This window comes from Carcharhinus amblyrhynchos, chromosome 16, assembly GCF_965287045.1.
Source record: "Carcharhinus amblyrhynchos chromosome 16, sCarAmb.v2.hapA, whole genome shotgun sequence".
NCBI classification, from domain to species: Eukaryota; Metazoa; Chordata; class Chondrichthyes; order Carcharhiniformes; family Carcharhinidae; genus Carcharhinus; species Carcharhinus amblyrhynchos.
In genome coordinates, this window is record NC_137339.1 from 9690253 (window position 1) to 9710993 (window position 20741).

Sequence of the window (20741 nt, forward strand, 5' to 3'; positions counted from 1 at the left end):
GACAGCAACCCGAGCTGTGAATCGAACCCGGGTCCCTGGTGCTGTGAGGCAGCAGTGCTAGCCACTGTGTCACCGTGCCATCCACCACTATTTAATGTTTTGGCCGTTTTGCTGGGTTGATCTCGCTTCGGATCGCTTCTTGGTCACCATAACGTGTTTAACAATCTTTTATTAATTGAGAAATCTGCGCTTTACAAATTCTAATAATCAAGACTATTCTAGAACTGCATTCTTGTTTAAAATGTCCAAATTGTTCTGTACAGTAATGGTTAAATCCATCAGTAAAATAAACCAGTGATTGATTGTAATCAGAGAATGGGATATGGTGTCAGATGGATATGGATGAAGATATGTGGTCATTAAAAGCTGAACTTGAGTGTTGCTGAAAAAAGAGATGTTGTTGAAGCTTTCCACCTTGCACTCATCAGGACAGATGCAAGAATGCCAAATTTCAAAGGAAACAGTGATTTCTACTGCATGAGAAAAGGGTGCTAATTGGTTGGCGATACTTTTTTTTAATCCATTTGTGGGACATAGGCATTGGCTGGCCAGCATTTATTGCCCATCCCTCGTTCCCTTAAGAAGGTGTTGATGAGCTGCTGCCTTGAGTCGCGCCAATCCACGTGCTGTGGGTTGACCCACAATGCCGTTAGAGAGGGAATTCCAGGATTTTGACTCAGCGACTGAGAAGGAATGGTGATATATTCCCAAGTCAGGATGGTGAGTGACTTGGAGGGGAACTAGCAGGGGAGAGGAACTTGCTTGGTTGGGGAGGGGGGGGGGGTGTTTGTCCATGGCGATGACTTGACCAATCAGAAACCCTTTTTTCATGCAGCATAAATTGTTGTTACCTTTTGAAATTTGGTATTCTTGCATCTGTCCTTCATCTATCTTGATGAGTACAAAATGGAAAGCTTCTACAGCATGTCTTTTTTCTGCAATACCCAAGTTCTGCATCACCAAGGGACTGTTTAATTAGTGAATCTTTGAACTAATAATAACTTGCACACATCATCAAATTTTTTTTTTAAAAAGTCTGCTCAGCTGCTGGAAGAGAAGTAAAGTCATGTGTCTGTTCACTGGAAAGATGTAGCTTGTGTTAGGTCAGAACAATAGTTTTAAATTACAGAAGCAAGGTTTGAAAAAATTACACCAAACACAATTATTTGCTTGAAATAAATGGTTGATAATCCATCCTGGTTGTTGGCAAGAAGAGACTGGCTCCAATCATATCCAAAGGAGCAGTGTGAGGAATTCCAAAGCATTTCCACCCTTTTTATTTCATGCAGGTTCAGTTTGTTCTCCTTTCTCTAGTTCCCTGCTAATCCCTGACACTAATCTCCCTAACCTGCACATCTTGGGACACGAAACAGCAATTTAGCAATGCCCAGTCAACCTAACTTGCACATCTTTGGACTGTGGGAGGAAGCTGGACCACCCAGAGGAAACCCACACAGACACTGAGAGAATGTGCAAATTCCACACAGGCAGTCACCTGAGACTGGAATTGAACCCACGTCCCTGACGCTGTGAGGCTACAGGCTCGGTCAAAGAAGACAGAAGGCAGCAGTGGAAGGGTGTGTTTCTGAATGGAGGGCTGTGACAAGTGGTGTTCCTCAGGGATCAGTGCTGGGACCATTGCTGTTTGTAATACATATAAATGATTTGGAGGAAAAAGTAACTGGATTGATTAGTAAGTTTGCAGATGACAAAGGTTGGTGGATTTGCGGATAGCGATGAGGACCATCAGAGGATACAGCAGGATATAGATCAGTTGGAGACTTGGGCGAGAGATGGCAGAGTTTAATCTGGACAAATGTGAGGTAATGCATTTTGGAAGGTCTAATACAGATCAGAAATATACAGTAAATGGCAGCACCCTTAAGAGTACTGATAGGCAGAGGGATCTGGGTGTACAGGTACACAGGTCACAAAGTGGAAATGCAGGTGGAGAAGGTAGTCAGGAAGGCATACGGCATGCTTGTCTTCATCATTCGGGGTATTGAGTTTAAAAATTGGCAAGTCATGTTGCAGCTTTATAGAACTTTAGTTAGGCCGCACTTGGAATATAGTGTTCAATTCTGGTTGCCACACTACCAGAAGGATGTGGAGGCTTTGGAGAGGGTACAGAAAAGATTTACCAGGATGTTGCCTGGTATGGAAGGCATTAGCTATGAGGAGAGGTTGGAGAAACTTGGTTTGTTCTCACTGGAGGTTGAGGGCAATCTGATAGAAGATTGAGAGGCATGGACAGAGTGGATAGTCAGAAGCTTTTTCCCAGGGTGGAAGAGTCAATTACTAGGGGGCATATGTTTAAGGGGCAAGGTTTAAAGGAGATGTACGAGGCAGATTTTTTTTACAGAGTAGTGGGTGCCTGGAACTCGTTGCTGGGAGAGGTAGTGGAAGCGGATATGGTAGTAACTTCTAGGGGGCGTCTAGACAAGTACGTGAATGGGATGGGCGTAGAGGAATATGGTCCCTGGAAGAGTAGGGTGTTTTAGTTCAGTCGGGCAGCATGTTTGGTGCAGGCTTGGTGGGCCGAAGGGCCTGATCCTGTGCTGTAATTTTCTTTGTTCTTTGTTCTAACCACTGTGCCACCGTGCAGCCAAGCCCTGGGTTCAAGCCCAACTGTAGGTTAGAGCGTAATACCTGAAAAGGGTAATGGAAGCCGATTCAATCGTAGCTTTCGAAAGGGAATTGGGTGAATATTTGAGAAAATGTTGCAAAGACAACGGGGAAAGAGCCAGCACAAGCCTAATGGGCCGAATGGTGGCCTCCTGTGCTGTACTTTTCCATGAAATTCTTCCCCAGTATTGTGTATGCTGCAACTATTTTTCTATTGACTTACCAGAGTGAATCGTTCAGCTTGACAGCTGGGGTTAAATCTACGATGTGCCTTTGCTAACATCCTTGTGTTCTTTATACATTTAAGTTTGTCATTCAGAGCCTTAGCTGTGGTCTGATAAAGTGCTCTCCCACTGCCTTTGCCCGTTTGAGGATGGGCATGAGATAATTTAACAAAAATCCATTAGCTGGAAGAAAGTTTTAAAAAAAAAGGTTCCATCGACTGTCACCTGAGACCCCTCTAGGTGAACGTACGGTAACACACGCCACTATCCTGAAGGACTACAGGGGAGTTCTGACCAACAATGTTAATGCCTCAACCAACATCATTAAGAACCGATTTATTTGATCGTTATCACATTTTAGTGTTTGTTTGAACATGTTACGCATAAATTGGCTGCTGGGAGTCCTGTCCAGTGGGGAAGTGGTTATATTTCAAAAATTGGCTTTGGGATGTCTTGAAGTTGTGAAAGGCGCCATATAAATGCAAACCCTGTCTTTCAGTTTGATCCCTCTGCTTGCCACGTCTAAATCTGTAGAGCAGAAAAACTACCTCACCCACCTTCAGGGTGGATATTCAGGCAAGTGTGTTAAAACTCCCATGTTGTATATTCAAATCCATAGAATCTTTACAGTGCAGAAGGAGGCCATTCACTCCTTTGACTCTGTATTGACTCTCCTCGCCAGATTACCTTACCTGCCACCGCCCCCTCCCACCCATCCCACCACTTTATCCCTATAACCCAACATACTTACCTTATTAATCCCCCTAATCTTCAAAGCTGGTGGACACGAAGGGGCAACTTAGCACGGCCAATGCACCTAACCAGCACGTCTTTCGGAGTGTAGGAGAAAACCAGAGCACCTGGAGGAAGAACCACGCATACACGGGGAGAATGTGCAAACTTCACGCAGATAGCGACCGAGGCCAGAATTGAACCTAGGTCCCTGGCGCTGCAGGGCAGCAGTGCTAACCATTTGTGTCGCCCATCTCGCACTCATCAGGACAAATGCAAGAGTACCAAATTTCAAACAATCATTTATACTATGGGAGAAGAGGGTACTGATTGGTTTACAGGTTGACTCTCGCTGTGTCCGGGGAGAAAGGCTCCCCAAGCTCTTGGGTACATGCCCCTTTCGTCAGCAATATTCAAATTCTGTACAATTGTTTATGATTTTGCTCTCTCACCTAATTAAGCGACTCCCTTTCTGGATATCCTCCATTCCTTATTATCAGAGGTAGCTGGTGGTGAGCAGGAAGGGCCCAGGATCCAGTGATGGACAATAATGGTTTCCCCTGGGTCCTCGTGACCGTCTGTCATCTTAAAATCAGCTTTCCCCCATCATCATTTTTCGCACAAACAGAAGGAAATCTTGAACAGAAACGGCGATACACACCACCCCCCAGAAATAAACATTAGTCCACACCTGCTGTCTTGGGCTTGAGCAACATTTGGTGATATCGGATATCGTAGAATCCTACAGTGTGGATCATTTGGCCATTAAGCCTGCACCAACCACAAACCCACCTATCCCTATAACCCCATTCATTTACCCCAGCTAGTCCCCCTGACACTAAGGGGCAATTGAGCATGGATAATCCACCCAACCGTGGGCTGCATGGTAACACACAGTGGTTAGTACTGCTACCTCACAGCACCAGAGATAGGGGTTCAGTCCCTGGTTGGGTCACAGTATGTGCGCAGTTTGCAAGTTCCCCCCCATGTCTGCGTGGCTTTCCTCCGGGTATTCCCGCAGTCCGAAAGACGTGCTGGTTAGGTGAATTGACGCGAACAGGAGCTGGACTGCGGCAACTAGGGAAATTTCACTGTACCTTCATTGCAGTGTTAATGTAAGCCTCACTTATGACTCTAATAAATAAACTTTACTTTGCTTTACAACCGGCACATCTTTCAGACTGTGGGAGGAAACCGGAGCACCCGGAGGAAACCCACACAGACACGGGGAGAACATGCAGACTCCGCACAGACAGTGACCCAAGGCTGGGAATTGAACCCGGGTCCCTGGCGCTGTGAGGCAGCAGTGCTAACCACTGTGCCACCCTCGCATTATCATTCTTCTGCTTTTTCAAAAAAAAATCCTGATCACCAATGACTGTGTCTAGCGTTTTGTCTGTGCCTTTATATCCAGGCCTGGCCTCTCGGTCAGATGTAACAGATCACATGACATTATTTTGATCTGGAGCTGGTGGCTTGTTCCCAGGTGTCCTGCTGATATTTATTTACCCCTCAGCTGCCATCACACATTCTCCGCTTGTTATCACGTTGCTGTTTTTGGAAAGCTTGCGAACTGCAAAGTGGCTGCCAGGCTTCCTACTCTTCAACAAGCGACTGACTGGGCTTTTAAAACTCTTTCCTTGGCGGAAAAGCATGTCACACCGTCCTGGCTGAGTATAAAGTAATGCATTGAACCTGGTGGGGCCGAAACTAGGTTCATGGTCACTGGGACCCAGGGGGAACCATTATTATCCATCACTGGATCATGGGCCCTTCCTCCTTGACACCAGCTACCTCCAATAATAAGGAAGGAAAGACTCCCAGTAAGGCATTCGCTTAATTTATTCATTCGTGGGACATTGTCTGTCCAGCATTTATTGCCCATCCCTAGTTGCCCTTGTTCAGAGGGCAGTTGAGAGTCAACCACGTTGCTGTGGCTCTGGAGTCACATGTAGGTCAGACCAGATAAGGACGGCAGATTTCCTTCCCCCTAAAGGGCATTAATAGGCAAGAGAGCAAAATTATAAACAGTCGCTTGGCCATACAGAATTTGAATATTGTTGACAAAAGGGGCGTGTACCCAAGAGCTTGGGGAGCCTTTCTGCCCGGTCACGCCTCAGCCAATCAGAGTCAACCTGCCACCCAATCAGCACCCTTTTCTCCCGGTTGTTTGAAGTTTGGTATTCTTGCATTTGTCCCGATGAGTGCAAGATGGAAAGTTTCAGTAACACGTCTCCCTTTTCAGCTATATCTTTATGGTACTCCATCAAACAGTCAGAAATGTCACAAACTTGGTGTGATGAATTGCTTTGCAAATAAAGTTAATGTTGGGAAACGGTGTTTTTGTACAAAGCGAGATTTCGCAAAAAATGGCTACAACAGCAGCTAGTTTTGCAGGTTGCCAATACAGGGAGGTGTTGTTGGGCACTGGAAGGACATTCTCCTCTTCTAATAGTGTCAGGGGACAAGACTGGCCATTTGCACTTAGAGTCATATAGATATATAGCACGGAAACAGGCCCTTCGGCCCAACTCGTTCATTCTGACCAAGTTTCCTAATCTTAACTAGTCCCATTTGCCTGTGTTGTCCCGTATCCCTCTAAACCTTTCCCATCCATGTGTTTGTCCAAATGTATTTTAAATATTGTAATTGTACCTGCCTCTACCACCTCCTCCGACAGCTCATTCATACACGCACTACTCTTTGTGTGAAAAAGTTGTCCTGCAGATCCCTTTTAAATCTTTCCCCACTCACCTTAAACCTATGCCTTCTAGTTGTGGACTCCCCTACCCTGGGGAAAAAAACCTTGGGTATTCCTCTTATCTATGCCCCTCATGATTTTATAAACCTCTATCAGGTCTTTTTGATTTGATTTATTGTCACGTGTATTAGCATATAGTGAAAAGTATTGTTTCTTGCGCATTATACAGACAAAGCATACCATTCATTGAGAAGGAAAGGAGACCATGCAGAATGTAGTGTTATAGTCAGAGCTAGGGTATGGAGACAGATTAACTTAATGTGAGGTGGGTCCATTCAAAAATGATGGCAACAGGGAAGAAGCTGTTCTTGAATCAGTTGGTTCATGACCTCAGACTTTTATATCTTTTTCCTGAAGGAAGAAGGTGGAAGAGAGAATGTCCAGGGTGCGTGGGGTCCTTGATTATGTTGGCTACTTTTCCAAGACAGTGGGAAGTTTAGACAGAATGGATAGGAGACTGGTTTGCGTGATGGATTGGGCTTCATTCATGACCTTTTTGTAGTTTATTGTGGTCTTGGGCAGAGCAGGAGCCATACCAAGCTGCGATACAACCAGAAAGCATGCTTTCTGTGGTAAAATTTGGTGACCATCGTAGCTGACATGCCAAATTTCCACAATCTTCTGAGAAAGTAGAAGTGTTGGTGAGCTTTCTTACCTATAGTGTTGGCATGGAGGGACCAGGATAGGTTGGTGGCAATCTGGACACATAATGCATCTCTCCTGGGTAGGATCATAGCATGCCTACAGTGCAGGGTGGTGGTGCATTGATTGCTAGCAGTGGGATTCTTCAGACCCGCCACTGTCATTGGGAATTCCCACTGATGTCACTCCCATGCGGTGGTCAACCCGCAGTGGGGGTGGATGGTGTTGCGCTGCCGGCGGGAACGGCCAAAGAATTCTGACCATGGTTTAGTCTGTGATTTTCCTGCCATCTCAAACCTATTTTGCCGGGGCTACCCGTCGATCTTCTTTTGTTCCTTCCTTTCCTTCTTTCTGTCGCTCTCTTTTTGGAATGTCCCTCCAGATTAACGTCTGTCGCTCCTTCTTTCTCTCTTCCCCCGCCACCCCCCCCCCCCCTGCCCCCCAACTCTCCCACAGGCGCAGGCTCCAGCTGAATCCAAACCAAGCCTTCTTCCTGCTGGTGAATCAGCGGAGCATGGTGAGTGTCTCCACCTCCATCTCGGAGATCTACGAGCAGGAGAAGGACGAGGACGGCTTCCTCTACATGGTGTACGCCTCTCAGGAAACCTTTGGGTGCTGAAGGTGGCGACGGCGGCGGCACTACTGCGAGCGAAGGCCCCCTGGACTTCGTTAACCGGTCAAGGATAAGAGAGAAGAGAGAATTTCACTGTGTTTTTAAAAAACAAAACAAAAAAAAACCCAAAACACCAGGATTTCCATCCTGCATTTCTGTCACTCACACGTACTACGAACGCATAGTGTACCGGGGTCATGTAAAACATTGAACAATAGCCTTCTCTCACTTGTATCTATATGATTGGCAATTGTTTATTTGCTAGTTATTGGTCTTTTTTTTCCCTTGTGTTTTTATTTCATTTTGTAATTAAAAAAAAATGTGATTAATGCATGGTCCAGCTGCCGAAACAATGAGGAGTTCCAAGGCCTTATAATGACTGATATTGAATGGCCTTGAATGGAGAGGGTGAGATATATTATAATATGATATATATATATATATATATATATATAATCTATATATATATATATACATACATATAGATAATATTAGATAAAATTACCAATGACTTTAAAATTGATTTTAAGTGCATATCGACTATCGGTGCTACAAGGCAATAGGTAGGGAGGGGAGGGAGTGTCTGGGGTGGGGGTAGAGGGAGGAGAAAGGCAACTTAGGATTGTGCATAAAGCTCTTTCCTGTTTTCGTGATCAGCTATTTTAGGTAGAGTTTGCTTTCAATGCACTTTATAAACAGCACGGGTGTTTAGGAAAACAAAACCCAAGAACAGTCATATTGTAGCATATACAGACGTAGACTTTTAATGTAGTTTCTGTACTTTGTGACACTTGTTATAATTCTTTATATTATTTGTGTGTGTGTGTGCGTTTTCTGATTGCGTTGGCTATTATTTCAGTTTTTTTTTTAGTTGCCAGTTCTGTGTAGTTACAGCGCCTGTCAATGTGTGATAAAAAAGGGAATGGCATTCACAGAAATTCCACAATTGTTGATTTTTTTATTTCTTCTTTTTGAACAAAAACTTGCATAATTTACAAAAAAAAAAGTCCAATACAGAAAAAAAATTATGATTTAAACCAGCCCAGGTCTCCTTAATCCATTTTGTACTTTGAGTATTGGGTTTTGTCTTGAATGTTCTCCGGGCTCCGGCGATGGATTGTGGAACCCAACTCCACCCTCCCGTCAGCTCCTGGATTTGATCTCTGCTCACTCCCCGTTTGATGATCTCCGCCAGGGGGTTGGCAACAGTTGGTTAGAAAGGGGAACAATCAGCTAGGGTTCCTGACGGGTGGCACAATGTTTAGTACTGCTGCCTCACAAAGCCAAGGATCCGGGTTCAATTCCCGGCTTGGGTCATTGTCTGTGTGGAGTCTGTACATTCTCCCCATGTCTGCATGGGTTTCCTCTGGGTGCTCCAGTTCCCCCTCACAGTCCAAAAGACGTGCTGGCTAGGTGGATTGACCGTGCTAAGTTCTCCTTCAGTGTGCCTGCACAGGCGCCAGAGTATGGCAACTAGGGGATTTTCACAGTAACTTCAGGGTAGTGTTAATGTCAGCCTACATGTGACTAATAAATAAATAAACTTTATTTTTAACTGCTGACCCCTGCTGCAGTAACTGGAGAGGGTGAATTCTTAACTCAATATGCTACCTTAGTCACAGCTCCTTTCTGTTTTAAGTTTATTTAGGAGTCTCACAAATATGCTTACATTAACACGGCAATGAAGTTTCTGTGAAAATCCTTTAGCTGCCAGACTCTGTACTCAAACAGGTGGCAATGAGGGAGAATTTAGCATGACCAATGCACTTAACCAGCAGCTCTTTTGGACTGTGGGTGGAAACATAGCACCTGGAGGAAACCCATGTAGGCATGGGGAGAACATGCAAACTCTGCACAGTGACCCAAGCCGGGAATCAAACCCAGGTCCCTGGCACTGATGAGGCTACAGTGCTAACCACTGTGCCACCTGTATTTACAACTGAGCTTCTTTCGTGACAAATCGATCTTCAACTAAGATACTTAAGACAGTTGACATCCACGGAACTGGAAGAGTCTTCAGGAAAAAAGGAGATCGTGAGAGTGGTGACTTAATTCAACTAAATTAAAAGCTCTACGTACAAAGAAAATCATTTCATACAGGAACATTTCTTGTGTAGATACAATAACCAACCCACTGACATGTTCTCTCACTGTAGGAGATCCTTCCAGGCTCATTGGTAATGAGCAGCACCAGGCCATTCAGCCCATCAATCCTCCTTTGCCATTCAGTGAGATCAGGAATTGTGGTTTAAACTCCATTTTCCTGCCTATCTTCCATAACTCTTGTAATTCCATAAATCTATAACTTGGCCCTGGATATATCCAATGACCCACCACTGACTGCTCACTGGGGAAGAAAATTCCAAAGACCGCCTGGGAGCAAACATTTCTCATTGGCATTGGAAGCAGTTCAGAAAAGGTTTACTGAACCAATACCAGGAATGGGTGGATTGTTTTATGAGGAAAGAAAAGGCCATTTACATTCCAAAATGGCAGCATAGGCAAGTTGGGCTGAAAGGCCTGTTTCCATGCTGTAAACTTCTATTGCTCTAGACAGGTTCAGCTTGGAGATTAGACAGAGAGCAGCTCCATGGTTCTTGCAAGGGGGGTTTGAAGGCTGGCTGGGACTGCTGGGCATCAAGCTTCCTAATGTGGTGGCGAGCAGGGCCTCCCTGGTCCTCTTGGTATGCTGCCCCCTTGCTGCTGCTGCCTGTTCTCCATCTTTCAGGCTCTTACCTCGTCCCCAGATGAATGTGTGTGGTCCTCATCCTCCAGAACATCACTCTGCTGCTGTTCAAGGTTGTGGAGGGCATAGCAGACCACCATCATGCAGGAGACCCTCTGGGGACTGTATTGAGGGGGCATCATCAGAGCGATTCAAGTAGCGGACTGCATCTCGAGCATGCCAATGCACCACTCAATGATACAGCAAGTGGCAGAACTCTGCCTCATCTCAGGCTTCCACACCAAGCTAATTAGCCATGACCTCAGTGGGTAGTTTTTGTCCCCACGATCCATCCTGGGGTGATTCGCGAAGACTTCTGGGATATCCGAGGATGAAGCCATCATGCTCAATGCACCTGAGCATAAACTGTGACTGCCAATGGGGAATCAGATGTTAGTCCTTTCCCCCGCCCTCAGGATGTCTGTCCCAGCATCTCTGAGTGACATACAGCTAACCCCTTGTGCTGGCACATTTGTCATGGGAGTCCCTCCCACCCAGATACAGAACCCTGTCACCCCCTGGTGATGGAGGCAGCATGTGGCAGACTGGGCTGAACTTGGTGGCGCTCACATAACCAATGAGAAGGCCCTCAATAGGTAACATTTGCAGTATTTCTAGGTGCACCCACCTGGACGTCTGGTGTAAACTCGCTTCCAGGAAGGGTGTACACTTCAGACAGAAGAACCCTCCTAACCATGCAATTAGACATTACGGTGCTCATTGTAGGAAGCACTGCAAAGTTTATGCAGTGTGAACAGCTGTGCTGACTAGCTCCCTTGACTGAGGCACCAGCTGATAGACATCCAAAGATGTGCAGGTTAGATGGATTGGCCATGTTAGATTGCCCTCTAGTGTCAGGGGTACTAGCTAGGGTAAATACATTGGGTTATGGTAATAGGGCCTAGGTAGGATGGTAGTCCGTGCAGACTCAATGGGCTGAATGGCCTCCTTTTGCATTACAGAATTCTTTGATGCGTGGGGCTGTTAGTGGGTCCTGAAATAGAGTGTCAAAAATAAACCATGGAGCCTGTCGAGCAGGGTTACCAGTGCGAGATTAGTGGGCTATGCAACTGACATCATTGGCAATCCCTCAAGGGTCTCTCAGCAGCGAGAATTCTCACCACACAAGCCCCAAACCCAGTTGTGGGCCCTGACCTGCAGACCTCCAGCACCACTAAGCCCCCATACCCTCGAAGGCCCCTGACCCCACACCATGGCAGCAGCTGACTTGCTCTATTGCACCCTTGAGATTAGTGCAAATGATACTCACCACCTTGCTTGGCCTTGCAAATCATGGACCACACTTCAAGGGACCAGTAATCTCAAATGAAATAGTCAAACTGGGACGAGCCAAAGCTTCACATTTGCACAGCAAAATTTCCCTGCTTTTACAGTATGAAGCCCAAGATCCCATATCCTTTGCCAACCACCCTGTCATATGTTCTCCTATCTTCAGAGACCAATGCCTATAGAATAATGAGGGGCATAGGTAAGATAGATCGTCAACATCTTTTCCCAAAGGTAGGGGAGTTTCAAACGAGAGGGAGTAGGTTTAAGGAAAGGGGAGAAATATACATGAGTCCAGCGGGACAATTTTTTCTAGAGGGTGGTGTGAACTGCCAGAGATGGTAGTAGAGGCAGGTACAATTTTGTCTTTTAAAAAGCATTTAGACAGTTACATGGGTAACATGAGCATACAGGGATATGGGCCAAACATGGGCAATTGGAACTAGCTTAGTGGTTAAAACAAAAGGGTTGCATGGAGAAGTTGGGCCAAAGGGCCTGTTTCCATGCTGTAAACTCTAATACGTATGCACTCCCAGGTCATTGTATGCCCACATACCTTTTAAAGTATGCCACTGAGTTTATACTGCCTCTCCTCATCACTTCTACAAAGATTTGTCTGCATTCAATTTCATCTGCCACATTTGTTCTCACCCTTTGAAATTGGGTGATTTTCATTTTGGATAATTACTTGTCCTTTTTGATAGGCAACCTAAACTGAATGATACAATGATCACTATCTTCTAAAGATTCCCCTACTAACACCTGATTTGCCTCATTTCCAGAAACAGACCCAACAATGCTTCCTGCCTCACTGGATTGGTAACAGAGGTAGATAATACTCCTCAACAGTCTCAAAGCACTTGCCCCCTCCACTATTTACACTCTTACGGTTTCTGTCAAAATTAGAAAATTAAAATCTATTATCACAAGTCTATAATTCTTTCACCACCTTGATTTTCTTACAAATTTTCCCCATATATCTTCCCCATTAGTTGGTGACCTGTAGAAGGCACCTAGCAATGAAATAGTACTTCTACTGTTCTTAGGTGTAACCAAGTCGATTGTCCTTGACCTCTCTAAGGCATCTTCTCACTCCTGCACTGTAATGTTCTCCTTGATCAATGCTGCGACCTCTCCTTCTTATTTCCATCTTTCCTGAACACCCTGAATGCAGTTCAGCCCTTCTTCGAGGATTTTCACAGTAACATCATTGCAGTGTGAACGTAAGCCTACTTGTGACACTAATAAATTATCTCTACATAACTATCTGCACCAGCAACTCACCAACCTTATTTAACACATATACATGCATTGTTACCTAAGTCACACTTTATTACTCTCTTACTCTGACTCCATCTAATACTCACTTCCTACTTTTGTAATGTCTCTCTGTGCACCTTGGTGTTCCTCTCCAATATTAACTCCTGCTTCACACGACCCTGCCAAGTTAGTTTAAATCCTCATTCTAACAGATATGCCTGCATGACTACAAAGACTGCTCAAGCTCCAAAACTTGGAACTTGCGATGCTGTAGCTTATGACATATCCTGAACGTGGTTATCCAGGTCTCTGAAATGTCTTGAAGGTCCCACGTGGAACAGGATGCACACCCCACATATCTGAGCTACCCTGCCATACCTCAGCTTATTAGACGAAGACTCTATTCATCAAAACAAACTATTCATCAAACAAGTGTTTTTCTTGTGCTGATTTTACAATTTAATTGGAAGGACAACTAAAATGTTCTTACTTAACTCTGGGGTGGCAGTGGTTAGCACTGCTGCCTCACAGGGAAACGGATTCAATTCTGGCCTCAGGCCACTGTCTATGGAGTCTGCACATTCTCCCAGGTCTGCATGGGTTTCCTCCGGGTGCTGCAGTTTTCTTCCACAGTGCAAACATGTGTGGGTTCGGTTGATTGGCCATGCTAAATTGATTCTAGTGTCAGGGGATTAGAAGGTTACATTTGTGGGGTACAGGAATGGAATCTGGGTGGGATTATGATCGATGCAGGCTTGATGGGCTCAATGGTCTCCTTCTCAACTGTAGGAATTCTATGGCTCTATTTCCTAAATACTTCAAATTTTGATTTGATGAAAATTTCAGAAACTTTCAGTGTTACTAGCCATGCCAATTAATTTTGATTTTATCCTGTAGACTTAATTAATTGAATGATCAAACTCACTGTAGTTTTATGCTAATTGATTGATCTGGTCTTACTTTAAAGTTGATTAATTAACATAAAATTATATAAAAATTATGGGCTTACCAGTGCACTCACCTGACATGACCACTGTCCTGTGACGTCACTTCATGATGTATCCAACTCGCCACTGCTCCTCTCCTGCTCTGTAAGAATTCTCACAACACCAGGCTAAAGTCCAACAGATTTATTTGGAATCAGAAACTTTCTAAGTGCTGCTCCTTCCTCAAATAAGTGACTCACACGATGAAGGGGCAGTGCTCCGAAAGCTCACGGTACCAAATAAACCTGCTGGACTTAACTTGGTGTTGTGCGACTTCATACAATGCCCACTCCAGTCCAATGCTGGCATCTCCACATCATTGCTGCTCTGAACTAGAATACACTATACTCAGATCCTACTAAGTGTATTATGGTTTCTATTTATCGGAACTTAATTTTATGGGCAAGTGTGACACCTATCACTCATTATACAGTCCTCACGACCAAAGATTTTTTTTCATTAGTAGGAGATGCACGCTGACAGTGGGAAAAGTATTTCACAACACAGGGCAATAATATAAACTAAACATTTCAGAATCCAAAGGCTTTGATTAGCTTTATCAACAGAATCTTACAATCATTTGGAGGCGGATAGCAGAGAGTGTTATAACGGAAGTTTATATGGAAAAGGACGTGCTGTACATTTAGTTAATGATTTAGACAATTATATTTTTAGCCCATTTATTACATACCACCCATTTTTAGATTTCTGACAACAAGACTAGCTCCACTTCTCAGAAGTGTGGTCAAGTCTCCCGAGTGAGATGAACAGTAGACGCACACCGCTGTGTGAACCCATCAGAAAGGCAGCCTTTAGTCCAATACTTGGGTAACGCAGCCCCGAAGCCAGGTGCTGCTGAGCCTTCATGGTAACAAAGTTGGGAGCCACTGTAAGAAACGTCATACTAGAATACAGCTGGGAAGGCAAACCTGCCCAGAGTTAACCAACATTCCACAGGAACCCTTGTCTTTTAGTCACCCGTTACTCAGAGGGAAGAGAGAGAGAGACGGGAGCACACATAAACATGAACATTGAGCCACAAGCATCTGATTTTCCAGGCAAGTACAGCTCCAGTGCAATATCGTGACTCTCACTGTCCAGAAATAAGATAAAAATTACGGATTAACTTCCCAAAAAAAACTTAAAAGATGTCTTAAAACTTTGTTTTCAATCGATAGTGCTTTGAACTTAAACTCTTGTCCTCAGGTGCTTCAAGCACCATAAAAACAAATACATTTAAGTGATTGAATCCTGCAATCCATAGCGGTACCACAATAAGGGACACTGATGTCCTCAGCGACAGTACCTTCCCTACTAAATAAAACTGGAGCGTGTTGGGATTTTAATGTTAATACGTGGCATTAATTGGTCCCTTATTTGAGAACAACATGGGCTTCTTTGCCATCCACGGATTTCAAGTTAAGTCCCTCGACGAGATGATATTCTCTCCGAATGTAGGCATAGAAGTAGTCAGAAACCAATAGGATCTGTGGAGAAACATCAGACATTACCAATCATCACATCACACACATGCACATCAATGTTAAATCAGGATCACTCAAATTTTGTTGTGGAAGTAAAACAGGCGATTTAGCATGCACATATGGACTGGGGCAGCACAGTGGTTAGCACCGCTGACTCTCAGCGCCAGGAACCTGAGTTCAATTCCTGGCTTGGGTCACCGTCTGTGTGGAGTTTGCACATTCTCCCCGTGCCTGATTGTTTTTCCTCCAGATGCTCTGGTTTTCTCCCACAGTCCAAAGATGTACGGGTTAGGTGGATTGGCCATGCTAAATTGCTCCTTAGTTTCAGGGGGAACTAACTAGGGCAAATGCATGGGGTCGCAGGGATAGGGCCTGTGTGGGATAGTGGAAGGTGCAGACTCAATGGGCCGATGTCCTCTTTCTGCACTGTAGAATTCTATGACTGGCTAAGGGATCTAGCCCTGACGGTTATGCAGGTGATTTAGAATATGCCTTACTCACCAAGTAAGAAGTCTCACAACACCAGGTTAAAGTCCAACAGGTTTATTTGGAATCACGAGCTTTACAGTGTTGCTCCTTCATCAGGTGATTCCAAATAAACCTGTTGGACTTTAACCTGGTGTTGTGAGACTTCGTACTGTGCCCACCCCAGTCCAATGCTGGCATCTCCACATCATTACCAAGGGCAGTGACCATTTACCCATCAAAGATTAAAATAAATTAGATGTCTTGGGTTTGCTGCTCAGGTCAGGCTATGGGTAACTTTGGTTTTAGATGGCCAGGAACATATCATTTACTGTACAACATGCGCTGTATCTAACAAAGTTTCATTGCTGTGACTTTGTCAGATAAATTTGAGATATCAAGAGTTTTCCTTGGAGTCCTGGTCAATTTTTATCCCTCATCATTGAAACATCATTGAAATAGACTATGTGGCCATTATCATATTGCCACTGTCAGTGCAGAACCTTGCTATGTATAAACTAGCAGTCAATTTAGGAAAAATACTTAATTGGCTGTATCACACTTTTGAGATGATGTGAAAGGTGCTACAGAAAAACATTTTACTTTATGACCTTAAAGTGATGCGGCTTCACAAAAACAGAATAACACATTCCGCACAACATAGTCCAATAATGTACCTAATCACCTGACATAGCCACCCAAACCGTAAGAACTCCATTAATATACTGATGTGCCATTCTAGAATCATAGGATCCTACAGTGAGAAGGCCATTTGGCCCATCGAGTCTGCACTGACCACAATTCCACCCAGCCCCTATCCCCATAACTCCATGCATTTATCCAAACTAGTTCCCCTGACACTAAGGTACAATTTAGCATGGCTAATCCTCCTAACCCGCATATCTTTGGACTGTGGGAGGAAACCAGAGCACCCAGAGGAAACCCACAAAGGCACAGAGAGAATGTGCAAACTCCACACAGACAGTGACCCAAGTCAGGAGTCGAACCTGGATCCCTGGCGCTGTGAGGCAGCAGTGCTAACCACTGTGCCGCCTTTGGTGCACTTGCAGGCCTCAAGTGTTTCTTCTTGGGAGGGAGAGAAAGATTACTCAGCCACTGTTAAGGTGGCTAAAATTATGACTACATTTGTAAGGAGTACACAAGTAGATATCATTGGTAATTTAGTTTTGAAAGGGGAACATATTCTACTGAAACAAGGTCGAGTGCTACATGAAGCTAGATGAACACTTAATAGCTTTGCATGGTCATCTCTTGCCCCATTTTATTTATGAGAATTGCTGATCCAACAGAACAACATTTGTGTTTTTAATTTTCCCTGCTTTACAAAGTTCTATCTGGTGACAAACCTAAGGGGGAAGTGTACCTACAATCTAGTGTGCCCATTCATACAGACAGGACTTTTTCTTTAACATTAATCCATGCAGGTACAGACATTTTGATGGTCTAAATATTACACTAACCTGTCCCACATTGAAAGCCAAGGTAATGGCATAATAGAAATTGGAATTCGCACTTCCAGCGTAAATCCAAAGGTGCCAGAGAACAGGGAACAGCACTGATGAGGATATCAGCATGCACGTCACCACGAAGATGTTCCGAAGGACTGAAAAATAAAAACAATTTGATTTCATCACTTTAGTCTGGCACATTATATGGGTATCTTCCAAGACTTTACAGGCAGGATAACTTCAACTTAGCCACTGCCAGTAAGGTAAGCATAATCTCATTCCAACCTTTCCTGTGGGGAGCAAAAGACAATATGCTGGATCTTTACTGGACTTCAGCTGAGTTTAAGAGATTGATAGATAGAATAAAATCCCTACAGTGTAGAACAAGGCCATTTGGCCCATCGAGTCTGCATTGACAACAATCCCACCCAGCATCTATCCCCGTAACCCCACGTATTTACCCTGCTAATCCTCCTCACACGAGTGGTCAACCCAGCATGGCCAATTAACCTAACCCACGTGTCTTTGGACTGTGGGATGAAACCTGAACACTCGGAGGAAACCATGCGGACACGGGGAGAATGTGCAGACAGTGACCCAAGGCCAGAATTGAACCGGGTTGCTGACACTGAGAGGCAGCAGTGCTAATCACTGCACAACCGTGCCACGTAGGTGGCCTACTCTGCAGCACCAAGGGAGCAAGATGCCACATTCAGCAAATTTCCTTGTTTGTCCCTGGCAGCTTCACCAAATCAGACTTTTGTTTCGATGCTGTAGATCACTGGAGAGCCCCAAATTCAAGGAGTAATGAGCATTCAAATGTCTACATTCAGGAAGAGATTCGACTCCTGATCTGCAGTGAGTTAACAGATCTCAGCCACTGATCAAGCAAGAACGGTATTTAATGGCCAGGCCTTGAGAAGACAGTGATGGGCCAACTGAATGACTTGCAAGGCAGTCAGCGAGTAGTTAAAAGTTAACCATGTTGACAAGGGAATAGAGTTTACGCGAGGTAAGGACAGCAGCGTTCCTTTTTTAAAGGACATCAGCAAGCCAGTTGGGTCTAAATATCAATTGCACACAGTCACAGTTAATGCTCCTTGCAAATCCTCTTTGCTGTGCAAAGTGGCTTTAAGATTGTCACCCAACTGCATATGCATACCTCTTAAAGGGATCATTTGTGTGCAGCCTCCTGCATACCTGCACATCTTCAAAGGAACACAAACTGATATCACTTTTACTAATGCCAGTTCCTTTTAAAAAAACTTCACTGAAATTCTCACACTGCCACAATGGGATCTGAAGTCATCTTTTGTGGATTAATTCCAGATCATGATTATTAATCTCTACGTTACTATATCCCCATTTATCAGACAGTTGCTTGGAGTGTCCAAAGTTAAGGGATAGGAATAATTATCCACTGCCATGAGTAACCTCTGCTAGAAGGTGTAAACGTGTGGACAGCAGGAAACGGAAGGCTCATTCACCAGTTTGATGCTTTCCAGGGTCAAACAACCTGTCAATTCACTATTAAGTTTAAAGCTTATTTATTAGTGTCACAAATTAACACTGCAGTGAATTACTGTGAAAATCCTCTAGTCGCTCCACTCCGGCACCCATTCGGGTACACTGAAGGGCAATTTAGCGTGGCCAATGCACTTAACCAGCACGTCTTTCAGACGGTGGGAGGAAACCAACGCAAACACTGGAGAACGTGCAGACTCCGCACAGACAGTGACCCAAGCCGGGAATTGAACCTGGGCCCCTGACGCTGTGAGGTAGCAGTGCTAACCACCGTGCCACCCCTCTTGTGCCGAAAGAAAGAATGGTCACATGGGTGAGGTATTACAGCGGGGCTAGCAAAGATGGAACAAAGGTGTCTCTCTAAGTGCTCCTTCAACAGAAGAAAGGAGAACATTAAAGAAAAAATGCATGCCATGAAGGTCATACTTACATCTGTAAAGATGATTCCACATGGGCAGGAAGGCCATGTACAGTGCTACATCTCCGACGGTGGGGTAAGACTTAAAAATTGCAATGATTGCAAGCTGAATGAACATGAAAAACATGGGATGATCTCTGCAAAAGAGAGGAGGAGAAGCGAGCAAGTTATTAAAAAGTAAGACTGCAATTAGGCCAACAAATATTGCACATGGCAGAATCAGCACTAAACATAAAATGCTCAACAGCATGCTTCACAAATCTGGCAACTAATGATCTATTATTAATGTTCAGTGCTGTATACTAAATAACAATTTACAACAAGGGGTTCAGCAGCCTGATCTCAGCTTTTCATTTTAACTGGTCCTTCCATCAACAGAATAAATAAAAGGGCAAACATAGAGGTTTAGGTCAGATAAGCAGAACCATTTATTATACGCTCAATGCACGAGATATAATTTTAGAATTTTAAATAGAAATATTTTAAAAATTATATTGTAGTTTCACTTGACCAGGTCACCTAGTTAAGAGGGCGGCCTGATGAACATGATGTCTCAAATACTCCCATCATTATGCTTACCAGAATTAACATACTCCACATTACACATAACAACTGCACACTCAAATAAAAACAGAAGATGTTGGAAATACTCAGGTCAGGTGACATCTTAGCATCACACAGCGCAGAGGAGGCCCTTATTCCCATTGAGTCGGCACCAGCACGCGAGAAGCAACTGAACTCCCACTTAATCCCAACTACCAGCATTTGGCCCACAGCTTTGAAGGTTATCAAGTGCTCATCCAGGTGCTTTTCAAACAATGTGAGGCAACCTGCCCTTACCATCCTGCCAGGCAGCACATTCCAGACTGCCGTCGCCTTCTAGGTAACAAAGTTTCTTCCTCACATCCCCACCGAACCTCCTACCTCTCTGAACCTATGTCCCTTTGTGACTGAGCCTGTAACTAAGGGGAACAGCTGCTCCTTATTCACTGTCCGTGCCCCCTCAGTCTTTTCTGGCTCCAACGAAAACAAGCCAAGCCTATCCAAACTCTCTTCATAACTTAAATATTCCATCCCAGGCAGCATCCAAGTGAATCCCCTCTGCATCCTCTCCAGTGCAATCACGTTTCCTATAATGTGGTGACTAGAACTGCACACAGTACTCTAGCTATGGCCTCACCACAGATACCTGTGCTGCTGAAAGGTGGCTGAGCTGTGGAGTATTTCCAACAGTCTGCTTATTTAATTTTCTGCATTTGCAGCATTTTGTAGGTGTGAAAACCATTTGTTTTTAAGGATTTAATGCAGCTCATTTTTAGGGTCTCCCTGTGCCACATACATTGGAGCTTGGCTCAAATGGAAGGCAAGCAATTAGTGTCCAAATCTTTGCCAATGCTGTTCTGTGTTCATCCACTCCATGCAAAAGACAATCTGTTCTCCTGCGCTCTCACAGGAATTATTGCCACTAGTAGCTGTGAGGGGGCAGGGGGAAGCAGGAGTGCCTTAGCTTCCCTAGTTGTCCTCAC

At 44.4% G+C, this 20741-nt stretch overlaps 2 protein-coding genes across 2 annotated transcripts in view; one reads left to right on the plus strand and one right to left on the minus strand.

Moving 5' to 3' along the window:
• Nucleotides 1-8535, plus strand: part of LOC145353825 (microtubule-associated protein 1 light chain 3 alpha) — a 37591-nt gene extending 29056 nt beyond the window's left edge. Inside the window, exon 4 of the mRNA XM_080204668.1 lies at nucleotides 7441-8535. Within this exon, the coding sequence (XP_080060794.1) occupies nucleotides 7441-7603 (163 nt within the window). The 3' untranslated portion in view covers nucleotides 7604-8535. The remainder of the gene's footprint in view (nucleotides 1-7440) is intronic.
• A 5918-nt stretch (nucleotides 8536-14453) lies between these two features.
• pigu (phosphatidylinositol glycan anchor biosynthesis, class U) overlaps nucleotides 14454-20741 on the minus strand; it is a 34885-nt gene continuing 28597 nt past the window's right edge. Inside the window, exons 10-12 of the mRNA XM_080204669.1 lie at nucleotides 19228-19352; nucleotides 17286-17428; nucleotides 14454-15342 (exon numbers count right to left, since the gene is read on the minus strand). Of these exons, the coding sequence (XP_080060795.1) occupies nucleotides 15229-15342; nucleotides 17286-17428; nucleotides 19228-19352 (382 nt within the window). The 3' untranslated portion in view covers nucleotides 14454-15228. The remainder of the gene's footprint in view (nucleotides 15343-17285; nucleotides 17429-19227; nucleotides 19353-20741) is intronic.